The sequence below is a fragment of the Bufo bufo genome, chromosome 5, assembly GCF_905171765.1.
Source record: "Bufo bufo chromosome 5, aBufBuf1.1, whole genome shotgun sequence".
NCBI lineage: Eukaryota > Metazoa > Chordata > Amphibia > Anura > Bufonidae > Bufo > Bufo bufo.
In genome coordinates, this window is record NC_053393.1 from 543,464,717 (window position 1) to 543,492,618 (window position 27,902).

The 27,902-nt window shown below is 42.8% G+C and overlaps 1 protein-coding gene across 2 annotated transcripts in view; it reads right to left on the bottom strand.

Moving 5' to 3' along the window:
* LOC121000731 (vasoactive intestinal polypeptide receptor-like) overlaps positions 1-27,902 on the bottom strand; it is a 203,976-nt gene that overhangs the window by 73,175 nt on the left and 102,899 nt on the right. For both annotated transcript variants that reach the window (XM_040431350.1, XM_040431349.1), the window contains exon 3: positions 11,355-11,462. In XM_040431350.1, the coding sequence (XP_040287284.1) occupies positions 11,355-11,462 (108 nt within the window). The remainder of the gene's footprint in view (positions 1-11,354; positions 11,463-27,902) is intronic.

The following is a 27,902-nucleotide window of genomic DNA, read 5'->3' on the forward strand; positions in this document are numbered from 1 at the left end:
CCCGTGGCTGGATTGGTAAAGGGCAGAGAGCTCCAGTCCGACTCAGACGCCAGCAAGGTGGAGGTGGAGTACTGGTTTGGGATGGTATCAAAGATGAGCTTGTGGGGCCTTTTCGGGTTGAGGATGGAGTCAAGCTCAACTCCCAGTCCTACTGCCAGTTTTTGGAAGACACCTTCTTCAAGCAGTGGTACAGGAAGAAGTCTGCATCCTTCAAGAAAAACATGATTTTCATGCAGGACAATGCTCCATCACACGCGTCCAAGTACTCCACAGCGTGGCTGGCAAGAAAGGGTATAAAAGAAGAAAATCTAATGACATGGCCTCCTTGTTCACCTGATCTGAACCCCATTGAGAACCTGTGGTCCATCATCAAATGTGAGATTTACAAGGAGGGAAAACAGTACACCTCTCTAAACAGTGTCTGGGAGGCTGTGGTTGCTGCTGCACGCAATGTTGATGGTGAACAGATCAAAACACTGACAGAATCCATGGATGGCAGGCTTTTGAGTGTCCTTGCAAAGAAAGGTGGCTATATTGGTCACTGATTTGTTTTTGTTTTGTTTTTGAATGTCAGAAATGTATATTTGTGAATGTTGAGATGTTATATTGGTTTCACTGGTAAAAATAAATAATTGAAATGGGTATATATTTGTTTTTTGTTAAGTTGCCTAATAATTATGCACAGTAATAGTCACCTGCACACACAGATATCCCCCTAAAATAGCTAAAACTAAAAACAAACTAAAAACTATTTCCAAAAATATTAAGCTTTGATATTAATGAGTTTTTTGGGTTCATTGAGAACATGGTTGTTGTTCAATAATAAAATTAATCCTCAAAAATACAACTTGCCTAATAATTCTGCACTCCCTGTATGTGCCAGGAAACTCCAGGTGTAAAAGCAACATATCCATAGTCCTCCATTCACCTCACTCATGTGCCTCCACTGAATTGCTGTGCAAAAGTAGCCTACCATTCTCCCTACAGAGCTCTGCCACCTAATGACTCTTCCCCGCTAGCCCACTGAGCCCTGCCACCTAGTGACTCCCCTGCTACACCACAGAGCCCTGCCACCTAGTGACTCCCCACTGCCAGCCCACAGTGCACTGCAACCGAGTCACTACCCCTGCCAGCCCACAGAACCCTGCCACCTATTGACTCCCCTCTGCCAGTCCACGGAGCCCTGCCCCCTAGTGACTTCCCCACTACACCCAGTGTCTCCCACCCGCCACCTAGTGACTCCATCTGTCACCTCACAGAACCCTTCCACCTAGTCTCTCACCTCCACTGACTCACAGAGCCCTGCCACCCAGTGATTCCACCTGCCCACGGAACCCTGACAACTAATGACTCCACCCTGCCACTTAGTGACTCCACCTGTCACCCCACTGAGCCTTTCCACCTAGCGTTTCACCCCTGCCATCTTACAGAACCTGGCACCTAGTCTCTCACCTTCCCTGACCCACAGAGCCCTACCACCTAGTAACTCCACCCTGCCACCTCACAGAACCCTGGCACCTAGTCTCTCGTCTCTGCTGACTCACCAAGCCCTGCCATCTAGTGTCTCCCCACTACTCCACAGAGCCTTGCCACCTACTGGACACCCTCCGTGACATCCCACAGCCCTACCACCTAGTGTCACACTCATTCCACCCCATCACCATGTGTTCTTGCCCCTCTGCTAATCCTCTCCATGATAATGAGGATGGGGGAGAGTTGAGGGCCATTTTTAGATAATATACCTTCGAATTCCAGCCCACGTAAAACCGCTATATAGTGCTGAAAAAATAAATGTAACCCAGAAGTCCATCCCTAAATACTACCTACGGTAAATAATGGTGAGAGATATTGGTTTGCTCCTGGGATTCCTATCCTTGGAGGCTCAGAGGAAACTGGAGCCCTGGGCAACTGAAAAGTTTACCACCCACTAAACCCTAGACAAATGAAGTCCAGAGGTCCATTAGGTAAAGAGTGAATGACTGGGGGATTGCTTAGACTCCACGTCTTGGTTAATCAGTGCCAAATATGAGCAATAAGGTCACAATTATGCTGTGATAGAGCTGTTGAAAACTAGGTGGACCCCTACACAGCCGGATGACAGCCCCCACAGGGGTCGATACGTTACTTTCTCAGACTCTGAGCAGTAAATCTCCACAACAGAGAAGTTTTATCCATTCCCAGGTCTAGAAAATCATTAATCAGGTATCGGAGTAGATGGTAAAAATTGCGCTCTATTAGTCATGGAGGTTACAGAGTATGACCTGGCTCTGATGATGGAAACAGGCACGCACCGCGGTGAGCCACGGAGATGGTATGTGAAATGATTAGCTGTCTGCAAGCTTTTTACAGATAGACTCCGGGGAGTTCCAAGCTTTTAATTTTTGAGGCTAAAAACAAGAATCCTGAAATAGCACGAAAAGAGGAAGATAAGAGGCTGCGAGACGGCCACGCGGGCACAGCGCTGCGCACAGGGAGTCCACAGGTACAGTCCTGACTGCGTGTCCTCCACTGACCTCTAAATCCACCGCCACTCAACCGCACGTGTGACCTGTTGCCAATCTGCGGATTTATCTGCGGTCAGAGGTAAATGATAAATCGGTCAAGACAAAAGATCCGTCACGGTTTCTAAAATGGATTCTCCAGATAAAGGGTTAATGCGATGACGCTAAAATTCCGTCTTCAAATGCGCTGAGTGATGGCGTTGAGTTGGCGTCATAGCGTTAGCATCGATAGAAACGTGGCGGTTAAAGGGTTCTTCTAGGACTTTGCTTAGGATAGGCACTTTTGGTACTGCACTCTTCACCTGATGAAAGGTTTCTTGTATGAGTCCTAGCTGCAAACCCCCCCTTCCTCCTGGGTAGACCTGTGAAGGGGAGCATACTTACCTGCTTCCCGACTCTGGTTCCTTCACTTCATGGCAACCCCTTCATCCTTGGGTGGACCAGTGAAGGAGAGCATACTTACCTGCTTCCCGGCTCTGCTTCCTTCACTTTATGGCAACCCCTTCATCCTTGGGTGGACCTGCGAAGAGAACCTTACTTACCTGCTCCCTATCACTGGCTTCCAGCTCCTTTGCTCAAGGGCCTTGGCTGATCCACTGGGCTCCCAGGATGTAAACTTCCTGTTTAACGCCACTGCAGCCGATTGCTGGCCTCAGTGGTGACCTGCTCCCCTTGCATCACGTGACCATTTGTCATGACACAAGTCTCGGCCAGGGATAGGTTCAACGGCGTCAAACATAAAGTTTACATCCAGGGAGCCCAGCAGAGCATCCAAGGCCAAGGCCTTTGAAGTCCTGTCCATTGGTCACATGGCCTTTCTGCAGCTCAGTCACATTCAAGTGAAGGGGAATGAGCTGCAATACCAAGTACGGCCACTATACAATGTATGGCGCTGTGCTTGGCATAATATGAGCGCTGCAGCCTCTTTAAACAGCTGATCGACAGGGTTTCAGGAGTCCGACCCAAAACGATCAGGTATTGATGACCTATCTTGAGGGTCAATGTTCAAAAACCTCTTCAACAAAACCGTTTTGGAATTTCTACAATTATTGCACTACATAATTATGCTCATGCCTGCCTGTATCCTGAAAATGAAAACATTTGAGCCCTGGTGGAGCGGAGAAAAAAAAACTGTTAATAAAATACCCCCAAAATAAGGACCAATGGTCAGATGGTGCTTTAACCCCAGTATCTTAAGACTCTAGGCTTCCCAGACCCATTAAAGGGGTTGTCCATTATTATCTAAAAACAGCCTAGCTGTTGTATAATGAATTTTTTTTTTTGCAAATTCCGCATCAAAATCTCTGCTTCCTGTCTCGATTAATGTATTTAATCAGCTTTTTTTTTTTTTGCAAAATATTTCCTTTGTCATTTTTAGATTAAAATGTGGCAAAGAAAACATGAAAATGCAGTAAAAAGCATTGCACATTGATCACGAGTTGTCACTAATCATTCAGAATGTAACCTCAAGGTTATGCCATTATGTCAGCAGATCATTTAAAAAAAAATCAAAAATTATTTATAGGTGTTTTTTTTTTAATTTTTTTATTTAAGATTTTCTACCTTTTAAGAAACTTTACGCTGCATAAAAAAGTAAAAAATAAATTGTAAATAATGTCAACATAATTGTTTTCTTCAAGTTCCCTGCAAAGTATTTCCACGCAGCAGTCTTTGAGTCCCGGGTGTATGATGTCTTGCCGTTCTCCTGTAGTATTTGTGCTGTCAGTGTTGTTTAGCCTCAGCCGTATGACATACAGGAGACCGCAGCCCTTCTTCCTCCTTCATCTCCATCCCCCTCCTCTCCCACCTCCCCTTATAGAAGCATTACTATTACACAGTGCCGACCATAGCTTGCTTTTTTTAAAAATCTTTTTTCTTTTTTTTTCTGTGACTTTGCCAAAGTAAAAGTAGCAAAAACTGGTTAGGGAGTAGAGTGTTTTATGTAGGTCATTTTCTCGGAGATGAAAGAACGCGCACCTGTCATGTCCCAGGGATTAGCGGAAATGACAATTTTCCACACTTTGAATTATTAACAATATTGGGTTTGTAGAAGTGGAATTTCACAGTCTGCAAATCGAAAAGGTAATATAGGATTTAAAAAAATGACTGTATTTTTCGCCCCATAAGACGCCCAAAAGTGGGGGGGAAATGGCAGTGCGTCTTATGGGGCGAATGCTGCCATTTTTACATCTCTAACACTGATACATCGCCGGCTGCGATGCTGCACAGCGCGGCGATGTATCAGGGGGAGGGAGGAGGGGCGGGGGGCCGGCAACTGCTGAAATTGCCGCGGGGCCCGGTGCAGTCACTGTACTCTTACACCGGGCCCCCCGCTCACAGCAGTATTCATATATAACTTGTAATCCTTAACCTCTTCTTAACTTTAACAAAACAATGGCTGATCTTAGGGAGACCAGCTACAGAAAACACTGTGGAGCCTCATTTAAGAGTCTCGACACAGCAATCCAAAGTGCAAAGCTCCCTGGGAAACAGTGATATGCAAAATAATTGTGGAGCCCCAGTTATGGGTCTTCAACACAGTGAAAGAGATATCTCTCAAAGGAAGGAAAACCGAGCAAAAGGGTGTCCCCATTACAGAGATCACCAGATCCACCGTATTAAGTGGCCCCTTCTTAACTTTAGTTAAAGTAGCGCTATCCCGTGTACTACTACTTACTATCAAGCTCCCGTAGCAGGCAGAGCGCATGTCCTGCGCATGTTCCTCCCACTTAATGAATGAAGCAGGCGGAGCAGGCGCGTGACGTGAGTGACTTTACGCTGCCGGCCGCTCTGCCTGCTACCGTACAGGAGCTTGATAGTAAGTAGTAGTACACGGGATAGCGCTACTTTAACTAAAGTTGAGAAGAGGTTAAGGATTACAGTTTATATATGAATACTGCTGTGAGAAGAGGGGCCCGGTGTATTGGGGGACACTGTTATGGGGGGGGGGGATCTGTGGATGACACATATATAGCATAAGGATGCTATATATGTGTCATCCACAGGTCCCCCATAACAGTGCCATCCACATATTCCCCCTCATAACAGTGCCATCCACAGATCCCCCATAACAGTGCCATCCACAGATCCCCCCATAACAGTGCCATCCACAGATCCCCCATAACAGTGCCATCCACAGATCCCCCCATAACAGTGCCATCCACAGATCCCCCCATAACAGTGCCATCCACAGCCCCCCCCGATAGCAGTGCCATCCACAGATCCCCTCCCCATAACAGTGCCATCCACAGATCCCCCATAACAGTGCCATCTACAGATCCCCCCATAACAGTGCCATCCACAGATCCCCCATAGCAGTGCCATCCACAGATCCTCCATAACAGTGTGTCATCCACAGATCCCCATAATAGTGTCATCCACAGACCACCATTAGGTCAAAACCCACCAAAAGCACACCTTTTGGTTCAAAATATTTTTTTTCTTATTTTCCTCCTCAAAAACCTAGGTGCGTCTTATAGGGCAAAAAATACGGTACATCTTAAAATGCCCAAAAAAATAAAAATGTAACGCGCCTCCTCAAACAGATGATCGGCGGGAGTGCTGGGAGTCAGACCCCCACTGATTTCATGCTCAGGATCCAGGAGAACCCCTTTAAAAATGATGCAGAACTATTCACCCTTTCGGTCATCATCAAAATATAGCTCTTCTATGGGTGACAAATGGACACTATGACAGAGCCCACAAGGGTTAACTGCTTTGGTACATAAACCTGCATTGTTATGTAGAGGTATGTTCCCCATCCCCGGACTCTTGCTTACTTTCCCACATGTTGCTTCCTGTGTCAGTCTTTACTGTAGTTCTGACATTCTACTCATGAACTAGGTTTCAAATGTTGCTCATCACACACAAAAAGTTTTTTTCTAGAAACAGAAACTGAATTGGGATAGGGACAATTTAACCCCTTTTTCAGCCCCTATGAGTTACATACCTGGCTGTAGGGCAATATGTGTACAAGGGACACATTACTACGTGGGGTATAAGACGTCATGTACTGGAAGTCAGGATTGGTAGAAGATAAGCAGAGCAATGTGACACCTGTAGGCTGCATTACACAGGCCGATCTTGCCGGCGATTGTCAAGAAAGAATCTTTCCTTTCCGGCAATCACCTGCTCGCTAGTGGAGGAGACCGCTGCTGTTACATGCAGCGATCTCCTCCTCAGTATAGGTAGAAGCAATCGCAATGACATTGCTCTTCCTTATTGCTCATGCACAGTAACGTGGTTTGGTTCGGCATCTGTGTTTTGCAGATCCGCAATTTGCAGACCGCAGAATGCAGCACGGTTGTGTGAATACGCCTTTATACTGAATCATGCGGGCAGCAGACAATCATTTTTAAACCTGTCAAATATTTGGACTTCCCGATGAACGAGTGTCACAACAAATGCTCGTTAGAAATCATCTGGCAGAAAATCTTCTACCATACACTGTGTGTGCGCAGCCATTCTCCACTAAGTATGATGATGAAGACCCTCCTGGGGTCCCTAATCACTGGTGGGGTCCCTCATCGCGCTTTTATAACATGTTCGATTGGCAGGGCCCGCTAAGGAAGCTCTAGATTGTGAGATCCAAGCAAACAAATAACTCCCCAGGTCCGGGGTCTATGTTAGTGTAGGAGTTTGGTCCAGGGTCTACTTAGGGCGGTCTGGTCTCGGGACTGTGTTAGTTCAGGCAGTCTGGTCTGGGGTCTGTGTTAGTTCAGGCAGTCTGGTCTGGGGTCTGTGTTAGTTCAGGCAGTCTGGTCTGTGTTAGTTCAGGCAGTCTGGTCAAGGGTCTGTGTTAGTTCAGGCAGTCTGGTCTGGGGTCTGTGTTAGTTCAGGCAGTCTGGTCTGGGGTCTGTGTTAGTTCAGGCAGTCTGGTCTGAGGTCTGTGTTAGTTCAGGAAGTCTGGTCCAGGGTCTGTGTTAGTTCAGGCAGTCTGGTCCAGGGTCTGTGTTAGTTCAGGCAGTCTGGTCCAGGGTCTGTGTTAGTTCAGGCAGTCTGGTCCAGGGTCTGTGTTAGTTCAGGCAGTCTGGTCTGAGGTCTGTGTTAGTTCAGGCAGTCTGGTCCAGGGTCTGTGTTAGTTCAGGCAGTCTGGTCTGGGGTCTGTTAGTTCAGGCAGTCTGGTCTGGGGTCTGTGTTAGTTCAGGCAGTCTGGTCTGGGGTCTGTGTTAGTTCAGGCAGTCTGGTCCGGGGTCTGTGTTAGTTCAGGCAGTCTGGTCCGGGGTCTGTGTTAGTTCAGGCAGTCTGGTCTGGGGTCTGTGTTAGTTCAGGCAGTCTGGTCTGGGGTCTGTGTTGGTTCAGGCAGTCTGGTCTGGGGTCTGTGTTAGTTCAGGCAGTCTGGTCCAGGGTCTGTGTTAGTTCAGGCAGTCTGGTCCAGGGTCTGTGTTAGTTCAGGCAGTCTGGGGTCTGTGTTAGTTCAGGCAGTCTGGTCTGAGGTCTGTGTTAGTTCAGGCAGTCTGGTCTGAGGTCTGTGTTAGTTCAGGCAGTCTGGTCTGAGGTCTGTGTTAGTTCAGGCAGTCTGGTCTGGGGTCTGTGTTAGTTCAGGCAGTCTGGTCTGGGGTCTGTATTAGTTCAGGCAGCCTGGTCTGGGGTCTGTGTTAGTTCAGGCAGTCTGGTCTGAGGTCTGTGTTAGTTCAGGCAGTCTGGTCCAGGGTTTGTGTTAGTTCAGGCAGTCTGGTCTGGGGTCTGTGTTAGTTCAGGCAGTCTGGTCTGGGGTCTGTGTTAGTTCAGGCAGTCTGGTCTGGGGTCTGTGTTAGTTCAGGCAGTCTGGTCTGGGGTCTGTGTTAGTTCAGGCAGTCTGGTCTGGGGTCTGTGTTAGTTCAGGCAGTCTGGTCTGGGGTCTGTGTTAGTTCAGGCGGTCAGGGCTCTGCTTTTATTTAAGGGGTCTGGTGTTAAGGTCTGCATTAGTATAGATTGTCTGGAGCCAGTATTCATTCCGGGAGTGTGGTCCTGAGGTTTGTATATCTTCAGGGGATCTAGTTTAGGGTCGGAATTTTTTTTAAGAGTCCTCGTTTGGGGTCTATATTTATTTATGGTCTATGGACTGTATTAATGTAGGGGGTCTGGCCTTGGAGTCTGAATTTTTTCATGGTGTTTGGTCTGGGGTCTGTATTTATTTAAGGAATCTGGTCTGGGGTCTGTACTTGTTTAGGGGTCTGTTCTCGGGTCTGCATTTATTTATGGGGTGTGTTCTAGGGTTTATATTTATTTAGAGGGTCTGGTGGTCTGTATTAGCTTAGGAGGTCTGGATTGGGGTCTGTATTTATTTTTAGGTCCGGGTCTAGCGTGTATATTAGTTTAGAAGGTTTGGTCTTGGGGTCTGTATTAGTTTCAGAGGACTGGTGCTCTATATTAGTTTCAGGGGTCTGGTCTGTTTTTGATATTAGTTTAGAAGGTCTGCTCTGGTGTCTGTATTAGTTTAGAAGGTCTGGTTTGGGGTCTGAAGTAGTTTAGAAGGTCTGGTAAAGGGTCTGAAGTAGTTTACACGGTCTGGAGTCTGAATTAGTTAAGCAGCTGTGGTCTGGACTTGCCATTTATTTTGAGGTGTGTGGATGAGGTCATATGCTTTATGTTATTCACGTGCCATAACTTGGAGGTGCATCCTATATAAATGGGTGACCCATAAGCTAAACATATTTGTGATCCATGCTGTAGTCAGGCACTACTTTTCAGCATCCCCCTCCTTAAAAGACTTTTCAGGAATTAGAAACCCAAAAAATGTGGCAAAGAACAGGCTCATCTAATCATAATGTGTATATAATTGACACCTCCTCGTTCTCCCCATAGAAGAAGTGAAGAAGGAGTCACTTTGTGTCCTGGGTTCACATTCCAAAGGCCGAAGACCTAGTGATACCACAAAATCAAGAGGTACTCCATGATTATCCATCATAATGGCTGCCCACACAGCTTCAACGCAGTGGGACCAATTAAAAGGGTTGGAATTTGTGTCAATTGGCTTTTCTTCTTTGATGTAGAGAACATTTCATTGAAATTCGCTCTTAACTTCTTGGATCTCTCCACCACTCGGCCTATGTTAGAAACCTTCTGGAAGAAACAAATGTTCACTGGCAGGGAGACAGATGCTCCGTAAAGAAGCAAACAATGGTAGTACAAGTCAATGCCCTTGTTCAACGTTGCATTTCGTATCAAAAGAGAAAGCTTTAAGTTCTCTGCTAAGATCGCTGCCAACACAGAGCAATTGTCTGCAGAAATCCCAGCCTCGGCTGACACGCAGTCAAGAACGAAACTTTAGAAGATCCGCGTGACTCAACGCTACATTGAAATCTGAAAAACTCCCAAAGAAGTGAGGTGTCAGAGACATAAAAGTCTATGACTGGTCCTGAACAGGCCTGGTTACATAGCTGAGAGCCAAAGAATGGCTGAATAAATACTGCCATATACAGTTTAAATAATACCAGCATGCTGTACTGTTACCAAATAACAGCACCATTTATAAAACAATTAATTAACAGGGCTCAACAAGTAATAATAAGATCTGTAGGGCACAAAAGTCTAAGATATCAGTCCCATTGGTATAGACCCCTTTTCAGCAGGAGCAACTATCGTGTCCTTTGAGACCGCCCCGATCACCACATATGTGTGGGTTAACTGACTGAGGTCGACAGCGTGGGAGAAGAGAGAGAGGGGGAAGAATTCTCTAAGTAACATAAAAGAGAAGTCAATTAGAAATAATATGGCTGACAATGGTAAACATTAGACACCTACAGTGCTTTCTGTGCCAGATCCTGAAGGAGAGAAATAACTGTCATTTTTGCCCCATAAGACGCACTTTTTTCCCCCAAAGTAGGAAGCGCTCATTAGTACCGGAGGACCGGGAAGCGGTGAATGCAGCGCTCCCCGGGCTCTGTACTCACCACTTCTTGGTCCTCTGCTGTCAGCTGTGCTGTGACTGCGCACAGCGTGAGGGCGCTCTGTGACCTCACCGTGTGCATGTCTGGTCACAGCACAGCCAACGGCAGGAAGAAGAAGAGAGAGAGAGCGCTGGAGGTGAGGAGCTGTGGTGTCCGGAGCAGGAGAGGCAAGTTTAATTTTTAGGCATGGAGTCTGATCTGAGGCATGGGGGGGGGGGTCTTATTTATATTGGGCTCTTATCCGAGGTCTGGGGGTCATTCATATTGGGGTCTGATTTGATGTCTTATTGGGGTATTGTTAACATTGGGGGTCTGATCTGAGCTCTGATTGAGGGTCTTATTAACACTGGAGGTCTGATTGGGGTTGTGAGCTGAGGTCTGATTAACATTGGGGGTCTGATTGCTGGTCTGATCTGAGGTCTAATGAAAAATATATTTTATAGTAATTTTGGTGAATAAGAAAATAAGTTTAAAGGGGTTCTCCAGTTTCCTAAAGATTATTTTTTATCTCCTCAGTGTACCACAAACCATGCATATTTTTAACCCATATACCAGTTTTGCGTGTCAGCACTTTCCTTCCCCTGTTCTCAGCATCACTGCATCCTGGCAGGATGTTTACATGCAGAACTTCATGTTTTCATCAGGTTCCTGTCAGATTTTCTAAACAAATCCTGCATGCTTTGCTCTGTAATGTTTCTCACGGCAAGCCTTGAGAAACATTACAGAGCAAAGCATGCTGAATTTGGTCGGGAAACCCAGCAGGATGCTGATGAAACCAGGAAGTTCTGCATGTAAACATTCTGAGAGAATGCAGCAATGCAGAGAACAGAGGAAGGAAAGTGCTGACATGGAAAAACCGGGAAAAATATGCAGTGTTTGGGATACTCTTGGCAGATAAAGGAACCCCTTTAACAGATAAAAATAATGCCCAAAGTAGCACTCTCTACTTCACTGAGAGATCACGTTAATATATTATATTTACCTTTTCCAGAAGCAAAAAGGATAAAGTAATCTGGGCAAGGAAGAACCACCATTTCTCCTTCTGCTGCAGCTGGCCAGCAAGTGATGTTATCCCACGTTCTTGGACATGCTGAAATAGACAAAAATGTAATAGGAGATTAACTTCTTTTCACCTTTGCTTAGCATGAACTTCATTAATACAACTAATAAAATGCTGATCTCAGTATCAAAGGATGAAGGAAGAGGAATAGCTTCTGCAACTTGATGGCCAACCTGTAGCTGGTGGGGACCCACATGGAGAATGTCCAATGGAGGAGGAAATGGAGTAGTAGATTGAGGAGCTACCACTGGAGAAGAAGGAGGAGGAGTTGGTGGTGGAGGAGGATGAGGCTGATGATGATGATGATGACGACGAGACTGACTATGACGACCAATAATCATCTTTCATTTTTCTCTTGCATGATGCAACCACAGGGCAAACCCTAACATCAGACTATACTCTTTTGTACAGTTTGCCATACTCACGTTTAAAGTTACTATAGGTTTCCTCAGAAGGATATAGTATAGTGGGCAAATCTGAATTGTGCCTTGTTTAAATTTGTCCAATGTCATAAGCCTTACTCTTACTGGACAATGTTTCCTATAGAATCCATAAACTTATTGTCAAGCAGTTTATCTCCACAGGGCCTCTGCTCGCGCCTCCTTGTAACACTGGTATGCTTTTTTTTTTAAGCTTTAGCTGGTCTTTCTTTTGCCTTGCTCTGGCTGGCCTAATCCAGGGATAATTTGATTCTTAGCTCTGCCGCTTAGCATGTGCTCTACTCAGTCCTCTGTCTAGACTCCTACAAATTCTGCACAATTATGAGGAGAGGAAACAGCCCCACCTAGTGGCTGATTATTATGGCCTATTAACTCTTAGGTGCTTGGTACACAGAAAATGCATAGTTACAGTGGGATGCGAAAGTTTGGGCAACCTTGTTAATCGTCATGATTTTCCTGTATAAATCGTTGGTTGTTACGATAAAAAATATCTGTTAAATATATCATATAGGAGACGCACACAGTGATATCTGAGAAGTGAAATGAAGTTTATTGGATTTACAGAAAGTGTGCTATAATTGTTTAAACAAAATTAGGCAGGTGCATAAATTTGGGCACTGTTGTCATTTTATTGATTCCAAGACCTTTAGAACTAATTATTGGAACTCAAATTGGCTTGGTAAGCTCAGTGACCCCTGACCTACATACACAGGGGAATCCAATTATGAGAAAGAGAATTTAAGGGGGTCAATTGTAAGTTTCCCTTCTCTTTTAATTTTCTCTGAAGAGTAGCAACATGGGGGTCTCAAAACAACTCTCAAATGACCTGAAGACACAGATTGTTCACCATCATGGTTTAGGGGAAGGATACAGAAAGCCGTCTCAGAGATTTCCGCTGTCTGTTTCCACAGTTAGGAACATATTGAGGAAATGGAAGACCACAGGCTCAGTTCAAGTTAAGGCTCGAAGTGGCAGACCAAGAAAAATCTCGATAGACAGAAGCGATGAATGGTGAGAACAGTCAGAGTCAACCCACAGACCAGCACCAAAGACCTACAACATCATCTTGCTGCAGATGGAGTCACTGTGCATCGTTCAACCATTCGCCGCACTTTACACAAGGAGATGCTGTATGCGAGAGTGATGCAGAGGAAGCCTTTTCTCCGCCCACAGCACAAAAAGTGCCGCTTGAGGTCTGGCTAAAGCACATTTGGACAAGCCAGCTTCATTTTGGAATAAGGTGCTGTGGACTGATGAAACTAAGATTGAATTATTTGGCCATAACAAGGGGCGTTATGCATGGAGGAAAAAGAACACAGCATTCCAAGAAAACACCTGCTACCTACAGTACAATATGGTGGTGGTTCCATCATGCTGTGGGGCTGTGGGGCCAGTGCAGGGACTGGGAATCTTGTCAAAGTTGCGGGACGCATGGATTCCCCTCAGTATCAGCAGATTCTGGAGACCAATGTCCAGGAATCAGTGACAAAGCTGAAGCTGCGCCGGGGCTGGATCTTTCAACAAGACAACGACCCTAAACACTGCTCAAAATCCACTAAGGCATTTATGCAGAGGAACAAGTACAACGTTCTGGAATGGCCTCTCAGTCCCCAGACCTGAATATAATGGGAAATCTGTGGTGTGACTTAAAGAGAGCTGTCCATGCTCGGAAGCCATCAAACCTGAATGAACTACAGATGTTTTGTAAAGAGGAATGGTCCAAAATACCTTCAACCAGAATCCAGACTCTTATTGGAACCTACAGGAAGCGTTTAGAGGCTGTAATTTCTGCAAAAGGAGGATCTACTAAATATTGATTTCATTTCTTTTTTGTGGTGCCCAAATTTATGCACCTGCCTAATTCTGTTTAAACAATTATAGCACTTTCTGTAAATCCAATAAACTTCATTTCACTTCTCAGATATCACTGTGTGTGTCTCCGATATGATATATTTAACTGACATTTTTTATCATAACAACCAACGATTTATACAGGAAAATCATGACGATTAACAAGGTTGCCCAAACTTTCGCATCCCACTGTATATCACACATTTTTGATCATTTATGAGCCTACACATAAAACTATTTTTGCAGGGAACCTCTGCCATAGCAGTGGGACACTGCACTGACAAGCGTATTGTTAGCATCAAGCAGTCTGACGATAAATTGATAGCCAGGGTTTTAGACCGTCGATATCATAGCAAAATGGGTGAATATTTTCCTGTTTTCAAAAGGGAAGCCAAATTACTTTATTAACAGGAAACACTGTACGCAGCTTGCTGCAGTGTTCATTAAGCAGACGCCTGTTGCCCGTGTGTATGACCAGGAGGTTCCCCCACCAAGTCACCCACCTCCTACCATTATCACTACCACAAATAGCAAAAACCACAGCAGCAATCAGTTCAGCATCATCAACATAATGGAGTCGTTTTTTAATGTGCCACACCAGGCAAAGGTAAATCGGCAAACAAAGATGTACCACCTGAAGAACCAAGTTCAGTCCTACTTGGACGGTGTATTTTCTCCGATGCATACCGTGTTCCCTGACCCCATGGTCTTCTGGGCTGCCAGATTGAAACAGTGGCTGGAACTTGCCCAGCATGTTCTCTCTGTCTTGTCCAGCCAGTGTCTTCTCAGAGAGGGTTTTCGGGATGGCAGGAGGTGTTGCGATACCCCAAAAAGATGAAGTTGTCCTCCGCCAGTGTCCAAAACATAACTTTTGACAAAATAAAAATGAGGCATAGATCAAAGAAATGAGGCATGGATCAAAGACGATTTTCACTCTTTTTTGGATGAGCCCAATGATTAGGTCAGTCCTTGTTGGCAGTAACCTATCTTGCCACTGCTGCTGTATGCATGTCTACCATAATGTTCTGTAATGGATGGCTGCTGCTGCCGCTATCATGCCTCTGCCACTTTCTGCCTGCCTACCATCAAGTTCTGTACTATATGGCTGCTACTGTCACCATCACTTCAGCTGCTGTTCACCTCTGCTAATCTCCCTAACGCCATTCCCATGATCCATACTGCCACTACCATTACCCCTACATGACCACCACTACTACTATTACTCTACTCCTCCAACACAGTCTGTTCAATGTTGTACTGCTATCGCAACTACTATTACCCCTAAACAACTTATCTCTTCCACTCCACACTGTACTACTGCTGCTCCAAATTAAAAGGCACAATATATCCAGGTTTGTTCAGAACAAGACACAGTTTCTTCTGACACTATAATTTGTGTGTAAAAACAGGGGCAGGCATAATTTTTGGAACACTTGTTGAGAACAAGCCACAGTTTTGTTTCCAAAACACTGTGTGTTTAAACATCTGCTCCCGATAAGGGACAATTTTTGGAATCTCTGTATTATTAAAAACCATAACACATGTGATGGCGCACTGTGCTTTTAAACACGCTGTCTGTTAACGCTGTAAAACTTACTTATTTACTATTCCTGTCATTGCATTCAAAAGCTTAGCGTAATGGGGGAGGGGGGAGAGAAAAAAAAGGATATAGAAAAAAGGGAATGACAAGATAAAAATATGAGCTTCAGGAGATCTCAGAGTGCCATATACCAATTTTAAGTGCAATTGGAGTGCTTTTGATTTGTGTGGAATCAATTCTGACACAAATCTTATTTTTTGTAAAAATTCGACAAAACTAATTTTAAGATGTTCGCTCATCTTTAATAGCCAGTAGTGCTGAGCAAAATTCTTGAAAATTCGATTCAGCTACTTTGCTGAATTTTAGAAAAATATTTGCTTCATGACAAATTACTTTGTCACAAAGTGCATTTCTTTGTAAGTAGTGGGTGCAATGACATGGAACGGCGATTGCATCGATCCACGTCATTGTACCCCTCAGATGCCGCGTTTTAGGCTACTTTCACACTAGCGTTCGGGTGTCCGCTCGTGCGCTCCGTTTGAAGGAGCTCACGAGCGGTCCTGAACGCAGCCGTCCAGCCCTGATGCATTCTCTATGGAGGCGGATCCACTGAGAATGCATCCGCCTGCCAGCGCTCAGCCTCCGCTCCGCTCAGTGAGCGGACACCTGAACGCTGCTTGCAGCGTTCGGGTGTCCGCCTGGCTGTGCGGAGGCGAGCGGATCCGTCCAGACTTACAATGTAAGTCAATGGGGACGGATCCGCTTGAAGATGACACCATATGGCTCAATCTTCATTCTTCAAGCGGATCCGTTCCCCATTGACTTACAATGTAAAGTCTGAACGGATCCGCTCAGACAACTTTCACACTTAGAAAATTTTCTAAGTTTTAATGCAGACGCGTTCTGAACGGATGCGAACGTCTGCATTATCGGAGCGGATCCGTCTGATGAAACATCAGACGGATCCGCTCCGAACGCAAGTGTGAAAGTAGCCTAACGCTGATCGCAGCATCTGACATTAAAAAAAAGGTTGATAATAAGCAAAAAAAATTAAAAATCATACTTACCCCCATTTCATCGCGAAGAGCCCGCCATCTTGATTGAAGATCCTGCGCGACATCTCGCACAGCGCGTGATGACGTCATCACGTTGGGCAGCCTGGTGACGTCATACGTCACCGCCCGGGATCTTCAAACAAGATGGCGGCGGGGGGGGTCTTCTCACTCAAACGGATGAGGGGAGTATGATTTTTTTTTTACCCCATTTTTGAGAAAATCGATTCGTTACCAAGAAGCACTAGGAAATTCAGCTTTGCGACAAATTTTATTTTCCCTGAAATTCGAATCCCAGTCCGCTTTGGACACGTCGATTCTCTCAATACGAATAGCCACATATAAACAAAGTATTTTTGTACAGCAAAAACAATAAACTGAGTTGCAGGTGTCTCAACTGCAAGAGCGACCACTGTGACAAGTTCAGCTCTGCCACATCTGTATTTGCCCATGTATTCTATGGCCAAAGAATGACAGGCTTTTTCCAGAGTAATTGAATGAGTAAATTGAATGTCTACAAGTCATCCAATTATAAATGAGCAAAGACATAGTCACAGATTTGCTGCATAAGATTGTGGACAAGAAAATCACCATGACCCGTCCATTCATGCGGAATACGTAGAGATGGGACTCCTATTCATGGCGCAGGGGCAGTGTGCAGATAAGATCGCTGCTATATGTCTTCTATCACGTACCAAACACCAAATTACCCCCATTCTGGAATGTAATAAGGTGCCTTCGATGGTGTGAAGAGAGTTTACAGAGGTGGAAAAGCAGGAAGGGCAATTTGTGAGTTTCCATCAAGTTGATGGAAAATCTATTATGTCTCAGTGCACAAGTTCTGTTCTGCTTATAAGTGAATTAAAAGTCTTTACTGTGGAGAGAAGCAGAGGGGAACAGACTTCATTAAAGTTTCACAAAGTATTTTAAATGTCTCTTCAGGAAGAAAAAACCTGGAAATTGCAGCAGGAGCTGACCGGGAGTGTTCTGGACTCCAACTGAGGCTGAGACTAGTAATGTCATCAAACCACAGTCCAGAGAAGTCATCATACGAGAGAAGAAAAAACAATCAATCCGCATGAATGACAGCTTTAGCAAGTGGTGCAGCGCTAAGCCCAGTTACATACCTACTATAATAAAATGTCCCACATACAAGAATATTACTACAAAAATACTGCTCCTATGTACAGGAATATAACTACTATAATACTGCTCCTATGTACAAGAATATAACTACTATAATACTACTCCTATGTACAAGAATATAACTACTATAATACTGCTCCTATGTACTAGAATATAACTACTATAATACTGCTCCTATGTACAAGAATATAACTACTATAATACTGCTCCTATGTACAAGAATATAACTACTATAATACTGCTCCTATGTACTAGAATATAACTACTATAATACTGCCTCCTATGTACAGGAATATAACTACTATAATACTGCTCCTATGTATAAGAATATAACTACTATAATACTGCCTCCTATGTACAAGAATATAACTACTATAATACTGCCTCCTATGTACAAGAATATAACTACTATAATACTGCCTCCTATGTACAAGAATATAACTACTATAATACTGCTCTTATGTACAAGAATATAACTACTATAATACTGCTCCTATGTACAAGAATATAACTACTATAATACTACTCCTATGTATAAGAATATAACTACTATAATACTGCCTCCTATGTACAAGAATATAACTACTATAATACTGCTCTTATGTACAAGAATATAACTACTATAATACTGCTCCTATGTACAAGAATATAACTACTATAATACTACTCCTATGTATAAGAATATAACTACTATAATACTGCCTCCTATGTACAAGAATATAACTACTATAATACTGCTCCTATGTACAAGAATATAACTACTATAATACTGCTCTTATGTACAAGAATATAACTACTATAATACTGCTCCTATGTACAAGAATATAACTACTATAATACTACTCCTATGTACAAGAATATAACTACTATAATACTTCTCCTATGTACAAGAACATAACTAATATAATACTGCTCCTATGTACAAGAACATAACTAATATAATACTGCTCCTATGTAAAAGAATATAACTACTATAATACTGCCTCCTATGTACAGGAATATAACTACTATAATACTGCTCCTATGTCCATGAATATAACTACTATAATACTACTCCTATGTCCAAGAATATAACTACTATAATACTGCTCCTATGTCCAAGAATATAACTACTATAATACTGCCTCCTATGTCCAAGAATATAACTACTATAATACTGCTCCTATGTCCAAGAATATAACTACTATAATACTGCTCCTATGTCCAAGAATATAACTACTATAATACTGCTCCTATGTCCAAGAATATAACTACTATAATACTGCTCCTATGTCCAAGAATATAACTACTATAATACTGCTCCTATGTACAGGAATATAACTACTATAATACTGCTCCTATGTCCAAGAATATAACTACTATAATACTGCTCCTATGTCCATGAATATAACTACTATAATACTGATCCTATGTACAAGAATATAACTACTATAATACTGCCTCCTATGTACAAGAATATAACTGCTATAATACTGCCCCTATGTACAAGAATATAACTACTATAATACTGCTCCTATGTACAAGGATATAACTACTATAATACTGCCTCCTATGTACAAGAATATAACTACTATAATACTGCTCCTATGTCCAAGAATGTAACTACTATAATACTGCTCCTATGTCCAAGAATATAACTACTATAATACTGCTCCTATGTCCATGAATATAACTACTATAATACTACTCCTATGTCCAAGAATATAACTACTATAATACTGCTCCTATGTCCAAGAATATAACTACTATAATACTACTCCTATGTCCAAGAATATAACTACTATAATACTGCTCCTATGTCCAAGAATATAACTGCTATAATACTGCCCCTATGTACAAGAATATAACTACTATAATACTGCTCCTATGTACAAGGATATAACTACTATAATACTGCCTCCTATGTACAAGAATATAACTACTATAATACTGCTCCTATGTCCAAGAATGTAACTACTATAATACTGCTCCTATGTCCAAGAATATAACTACTATAATACTGCTCCTATGTACATGAATATAACTACTATAATACTGCTCCTATGTCCAAGAATATAACTACTATAATACTGCTCCTATGTCCAAGAATATAACTACTATAATACTGCTCCTATGTACAGGAATATAACTACTATAATACTGCCTCCTATGTACAAGAATATAACTACTATAATACTGCTCCTATGTACAAGAATATAACTACTATAATACTGTCTCCTATGTACAAGAATATAACTACTATAATACTGCCTCCTATGTACAAGAATATAACTACTATAATACTGCTCCTATGTACAAGAATATAACTACTATAATACTGATCCTATGTACAAGAATATAACTACTATAATACTGCCCTCTATGTACAAGAATATAACTACTATAATACTGCTCCTATGTACAAGAATATAACTACTATAATACTGCTCCTATGTACAAGAATATAACTACTATAATACTGCTCCTATGTACAAGAATATACTATAAGGATCTGTTCACACTGTGTCCTTTCTGCCTCTTATTCTTTTAAATGGTAGGCCGTTCTGAAGATCGAGGAGCGGCAGTGTAAAGTGCCCAGAAGGGACATGTTGCTGTACTCGGCTACTTCTGGCATTCCTTTAGAGAATGAATGGAGAGGTAGGACACATGCACCACCTGTTACTCCATCAGAAAATGGGAACAGGACGCCCATTCAGAATCGGTGAAGGTACCAGCATTCGGAACCCCCATAATTATCTAGTTATATATATATATATATAAAACTTGCCACCTCGCCTTTAATTACTATAATTACTATAATCCAGACTCTATTGTCAGAGGTATGGGTCGGCACCGCCACTGTCGGGGAACGTTCCTGTTTACTCCTTTGTGGTCACTTTTGCTTTTTTTCTGCAGGTTTGGATTTTGAAAGGTGTCAGAACAGCAAGAATCCATCAGAACGCTTCCTCCGAGGCGTTACATGGCGGTTGTGTTGTATTAAGTTCACCTCTTGTCTTTTTCTTTCATAAACTGCAGGACACGGGAAGGGTGGGGGTCTGGAGGGAATGTCAAGTCTCAGGTTGGTCAGCTGAAAAGGTCAGGGCCGTAGTCTGGATATACCAGTGTCTAGGCATCTGGAGATGAGAACCAGACACAAGCGAGGAGAAGTGAGTACTGTGGGAGGAATGTTCTGAAATGGAGGAGAACCAAGATAAAGTCTTAAACTGTATACCTGCCCCCACCCTCAAGCTTCTCACAACTATCCCCCTCTCTTTCCCTACTGTCCTCATGAAACAATTATCCATCTAGATCTGGGTCTCAATCCTGGTCTCCAGGCTTGGCTCCAGGTGACCACTGGCTCTTGGCCGACTGAATATCATCGTGGGCTCCCAGTTTTCCATACCCAAACCTGACAATCATGTTTTTCTAGATGGCCATAGGCCCCTAAAGCCCAGAATGCCCTGGCATGTGCCAACATTTGCCATTTGCCAGCTGCTCTTGCCTACTTGTCACTTACCATCCAAAACCAAAGATTTACACTACAAGATCTCCTCAAGTTCGAGTAGATCGGGGTGTGTCACCTTCTAGGTGCAACTAAGAGAACATATTTGGCCATTTATTTCCAAAAAATGTTTTATATCAAAAATGACTATCGGTCCTGTAAATATTTTTGTTATCTGTTTCTGGGAAAGTTAGATGACAACCATCGGCCATCATTCCAGATCCAATAGCACTTTCCCTTTAATTCCAAGATCAGCAGAAAAAACATCTCCATGAATTCTCTTCTGTCAAGCTGCCAAAAATTCTAATCAATCGTTTCTTGGTTATATCTATTCTTGGAAACTTTTCCTGAGTCCTGAAGGCTAAATTTGCCGTATTACGCAAGGATGGACATGGACATCTCAATAATGGTTCCTTATTTTGGTCAGTTTTGGCTTCAGGATTTCTGGGGAAGTTTGGTGACGAGCCCAAGAAATACGATACAAGTGATAAATTTTCAAAAAAATGCTTTAATTCATATTTTTTGCTGTTGTTTTTGGATTTAAAGGGGCATTGCTCTGTAAGATGAGCACGGATTTTCCCTGAGAAAAGTCCATTACCATTAGAAGCAATAGGTCTCTATTTTTCCTGAGTTCCTAGAGTCACTCTGCTAATTACGATTATTTCCTGTGCCGACATTCCAGCTGTGATTAGCGGCCCGGTGGCGCATGGAGCGGTTCAGATTGTCCAGTTCCCGGCCCTGTGCTTGTTTATATGGCTAGGAATCTCCAATCGCATCCACAGAGCGCCATTAATCAGCCATGTTTATTTAGAATCGTCGCTAATAGAGAAATGAGTCATAGCCAAAAAATGTGCAAAAAAATAAAGAAATTATGAAACGTTACAGTTTGGACGACTCAGATTTTCTCACCAAAGAGAAACAAACAGAACACTCAATAAAACAAATATTGAGGATGATTGCACTTGGACTAATTGCAATGGGGCCTATTGAATCTTCTTGCATTCCCCGTAAAAAAAAAATTCGAATTTTGAAAGAGGACCCGCCAGCAGAATCAACCCTATAAGGGTTTATCCTGTTGATTAAAACAAAAATCTGTTGTACCATTCCAGAACAAATAAACAAGTGTTTCATTCCATACGAGAATCAGGGCAAATCAGTGCACTGAGGAGCGGGGTGGGGGTGTGGTAAATACAAGAAAGCAGAGGAGCTTAGGTGTGCCGAAGGGTTATGGTCTGCCCCTTGATGCACTGAAGACCTTGTTTTCATCAGTTTTTTCTGGAACGGATTTTCACCATCCTGATTTCAGTTGAATCAGCAGGCTCAACCCTAACAGTTTCATAGGGTTGCTGCTGCTGTCTTGGTTAGGCTGAGTTCACACTTCAGTTATTTAGTCAGTTATTTCCATCAGTTTTTGTGAGCCAAAACACAGAACAGGTGAAGACCTTTCCATTATACCTCATCTCTGTGTAGGCTTCACTACAGGTTTTGGTTCAAAATAACTTTAGTGTGAAGTCCACCTAACAGATTTTTGATGGCAACCATCAACCAAAAGTCCCCGATTTCACCTGCAGAGAAATCAGTGTTTTATTCATATGCAAATGAGAAGTTGGAGCATCTGGAGGTGGGGCTGAATCCTTTGAGCACTGCTTTGTAACACCCCATGTGCTCTGCACACTCCCCCCTCTACTTGATTGACAGGGCTAGACATGCTAAGGGCAGAGCTGTGTCCTAGCATCTACATATCATATACACTATGTACTATAGCTTCACCACACTGAGATCTGCACAGGTCTCTACATAACTAGCGCTTGGTTTAAGACCATTTTCCACACCATGCCACGCCCCCTTTTTCTGCCACCTGGCGTGACATGAGCAGGGAAAAGTTGCAGATTTTTGCAGCAAAACCCCTTTTCAACAAAATCTGCACCTTAAATGTGCAAAAAGACACCATTCTCAATATAGTAAGGCCTTTTATTTTTATTGTATGATTATATATTATTTTAGTATAGCTTTTTATTACGGGTTAAATAAAAAAACTGAAAAACAAGTTTATATTAGTCTCTGCCAGGATTCAATCCTGGGATCTCTACATGCAAAATGATCTACTTACCACTATACTATAGCATTACCATATAGAGAAGTATGTCTTTTCTATGCTTATAAGCTAATGCATATTTTTGGTGTCTGTATAATCATATGTTGTGCCTGTGAATAAAGCAGTGATATGTAGATTACCTTTCTGAGCAGATCTCAGTGTGGTGAAGCTATAGTACATAGTGTATATGATATGTAGATGCTAGGACACAGCTCTGCCCTCAGCATGTCTTGCCCTGTCAATAAAGTCGAGGGGGAAGTGTCCAGAGCACAGGGGGTGTTGCAAAGCAGTGCTCAAAGGGTCCAGCCCCCCCTCCTGGTGCTCAAACGTCTCATTTGCAGATAAATAAAAAGCAGGCATCTCAGCAGCTGTTTAGCATACAGATAAAAGAAGGGTATAGTTTTAATCAGCATGATGAGCCCTACCAGGCAGTATATCTGGTTTAATAGGGTTGATACTGGTGACACAGCCGCTTTAACATTGTTAGGTTCATTACACCCATAATTTTCTGTGTCAGTCTTTACTGTCCTTCTTGAATTCTACTCATGAGACAGGAGGAGCAGAATGCTGTATTCCCAGATAAAATGTTCTGAACTCATCAGCCCATAATACTATCTCAGTAGCTGCAATACGTAAGGGACCTTTAAGCTAGCCTTTCTCACCCAGGCAATTACCAGTGACTACCATGGGTGCGTATACTGGGTGTTGGGGACCCTGATTTATCTCCCACGATAAATGCCTTTCCTTTGATATTTTTCCTTTGAACTAGTAAATCCACCCTAGAAATTAGCCGAGAAGCCTAATTAAATACATGTTCAGAGAATCGCCGCTGTAATACCGGCTTCTTCGCTCAGCTCTAAGTGGATATGACTCCCCGGGGGACCAGAAATCCTCATACCACGACCATTACTTTATAGATAATTGCTTTGCGCAAAGTCACTTTTATAGAGCGGTGGAGACCAAACTGGAAAAATTACCTGGTTTTACTTAACCCATGGTAACTGTCCGCAACCCCACCGCTGTACCTGCATACACAGAGTACTAGGATTTAATGGATGCATATCCTCCTTGTCACCCCCCCAATGGGGGTATTAATTGAGGCTACCAGCCAACCACTGATCTCCCACCATCTAAGGGCCCATGCACACGACCGTGGTTTTGGTCCACATCCGAGAAGCATGTCCGCATCCGTTGCTCCGTTCCGTGGCCCCGCAAAAATTATGAGTCATGTCCTATTCTTGTATGTTTTGTAGACAAGAATAGGCATTTCTATAATGGGCCTCCTGTTCCGTTCCGCAAATTGCGGAAGGCACACGGGGCGGCACCCGTGTTTTGCGGTCCAGTCGTGTGAATGAGCCCTAATACAGGTGATCATAGGAGGTTCTATCGCTATACAGTAGACTGCCGCCGTCCCGCACAGACATGTTTAGGTTCCTTCATTCAGGAGGAACAGACGATAAAGTATAAAGTAATAGCCTATTGCTAGGATAGGCCTTCAGTCTGTGATCGGAAGGACCCTCACCGATCCCGAGAATGAAGGGAAGACGTCGTTGGTTCTTCACTGCATGAAGCTGCTATACAAGATTCCAGGGAATGCGTTTATGATGCTGATACCAGTGGCCGCTGTGATGACCTAGCAATGTGATGCACCGCTAATTTGGTGGGGCCCATAGTGATGGACCTTCATGATAAGCTACCCTTATGATTTTTTGGACTGTACATACAGACTCTGTATGGATATTGTCTTGATGGGATTCGAACTGAGGGCCCCAGTGCTGCAAGAGAAGAGTTGTATTTGCTGGACAGTAGACTGCCTCTCCATTACGCACAGGTAGAAAGGAGCATGAGACTTATGTTTGAGGCTGAGAGATGCAAACCGGGCACTGGGAGGGAGGGTTGACCTACATATGGTCTACGAAGCAGATACACAGTATCTATATGAAGGCAGCGTAGCAGCCAGGAATCGGTAATACAATAAATCAATGAATTTAGGTCATCCAAGTTAGTAACTCCTATGTGACAGACACTAGGACCCTGGGGAATCCCATTTTTTATATAAGTTAACTATTTGAGCATTTTATGGTGAAATTGCAGTTCCACTTTTCACGATAGGAAGCTATAGATCAGCGTGGCACCAGTTGTATACTGTATTACAGCCTGGAAATATGGAGTATTTCTAGAATGAAGCTTCCTCGAAAATTAAGATAGATACATATGTTCTCCACAAATCAAATGACGTTATCCTTTTGAGGAACTGTCATGGTAGCCATCATGGTTGTGTAGAAGTCTGGGTCTCACTCCTCTTTTCTAAAATTCACTCCCCACCCATCCCGTGGTTGAACTTGATGGACTTATGGCTTTTTTTTTCAACTGTAGGAATTACGTAACTATGGCTGTCACCCATATGGCCCATTAGACCAAATGAAAAAAAAAAAAACACTAAAACAGAATGAAATGAAAAATAAAATAATGTAAAGTATATACAAGAAAATAAAAATAAAAAATATGACTCCTTATTTCAGTTTTTATTTCTAGGGTCCTTAGGGCAAAAGCATGTGAAAATAAAAGTAAAGATAAAATAAAAGTTTTATATAATATGAACAAAAAATAATAATATAGATTAAAGGATAACTGTCGTATTTTTTTTTTTTTGGGAGTATTGGATTGTGGTCATTAATATCTCCTTGGTGGCCCTATTTCAACTTTTCACTGTGTATTTAATTACCCCTTAATTCCACATTTTTGTCCCCTGTACTGCCTACTTTTACCTGTGCTTAAAATAGGATTGCTAGGCATGGTCCGTCTATCTGTTGATAGACGGAGCACGCAGCGTGCAGGGTCACATTACTGACAGCCAGGGACTGTAAGTAAATGATTAAAGCCAGGTCCTCCCCAGCAGCTGATAACAGTGCCTGGGCTGTGTGCACTTCTCCCTGTCCCTGCACTTGGCAGACGCTCCCTCACTCAGCAGAGCTGGAGAAGCAGAGTTGGAGCAGCGCAGACCAGGGAAGGGAGATCTGCCGTCTGCTCAGTGTATAAATGAAAGCAACATGTGGTAAGAGGACCCCTTTGTGCTGCAGGAGATTAACCCTTTAGGGGAGGGCTCTGGTTACTGACACTTTTGGGTGGCTATTGTTACTGGCTAGTGAGGGCAGGCGGGATTAGCCTCAGGGTGAGGGCAGTGGCGGCCATCTTAACTGAATAGTGAGATTGCAGTTTTATGCAGACTGGTTGCTAAGGGCTGAATCTTATTAAATATGGGGTAAGTCAGTCTAATAGTAACTGATTCTGGAATATCATGTTATTAGTAACTACATATATGAAAATTGAAATTAGGGTCTAAATGTGACAGTTATCCTTTAAGCATAAATATAATAAAAAAAGAGATAAACCAAAATTGATAAGAAAGAAATGCAATAAAATGTATGCAAAATGTAGCAAAAGTTACGTGAAAATATAATAAATGAACATTACTTTCAGAACCTGAAATAAAAAATTAAAAGTATAAATTGAAGCGATTGATTTAAAAGTGAAATCAATAAAAATAGATGAAATAACAATGAAAGAAAATAAGTAAAAATAAATAGAAATCAAACGGAATAACAATAAGACAAAAATAAATAAAAAGATAAATCAAACATTGAGAATATTAACCCCTTAGGCCTCTTTCACACGAGCGTGTCCGGATAAGGTCCGGATGCGCTGCGGCAAACCCGCACGAGTAGGTACGCAATTGCAGTCAGTTTTGCAACTGCAATGTGTTTTGCATTCGCGTGATAAAAAACTGAACGTGGTACCCAGACCCGAACTTCTTCACAGAAGTTCAGGTTTGGGTTCAAGGTTGTGTAGATTGTATTATTTCCCCTTATAACATGGTTATAAGGGAAAATAATAGCATTCTGAATACAGAATGCATAGTACAATAGCGCTGGAGGGGTTAAAAAAATAAAATAAATATGTAACTCACCTTATCCACTTGTTCGCGCAGCCGGCATCTCTTCTGTCTTCATCTGTCCGGCTGCGCGAACAAGTGGATTAAGGTGAGTTAAATTATTATTATTATTATTATTATTATTTTTTAACCCCTCCAGCGCTATTGTACTATGCATTCTGTATTGAGAATGCTATTATTTTCCCTTATAACCATGTTATAAGGGAAAATAATAATGTTCGGGTCCCCATCCCGATCGTCACCTAGCAACTGTGCGTGAAAATCGCACCGCATCCGCACTTGCTTGCGGATGCTTGCGATTTTCACGCAACCCCATTCATTTCTATGGGGCCTGCGTTATGCGAAAAACGCACAATATAGAACATGCTGCGATTTTCACACAACGCACAAGTGATGCGTGAAAATCACCGCTCATGTGCACAGCCCCATAGAAATGAATGGAAATGGAAACTACAGGATAAGGTGGCAGTTTTGTTGGTACTATTTTTAGGGTACATATGATTTTTTGTTACTCTATATTAGATTTTTGTGAGGCAAGGTTACCAAAAATGGAAATTCTGAAATTTCATCTCCATTTGCCATAAACTGTTGAGGAACACCTAAAGGGTTAATAAAGTTTGTAAAATCAGTTTTGAATACCTTGAGGGGTGTAGTTTCTGTCACTTTTCTCCCTGAGGGGTGCATCAGGGAGTCTTCAAATGGGACATGGTGCCAAAAAAAAAGGCCATTAAAATCTGCCTTCCAGAAACCATACGGTGTTCCTTTCCTTATGCGCCCTGCCGTTTGGTCATACAGCAGTTTACGACCACATATGGGGTATTTCTGTTAACTGCAGAATCAGGGTGATAAATATTGAGTTCTGTTTGGCTGTTAATTGTTAACCCTTGCTTTGTTACTAGAAAGAAAGGATTAA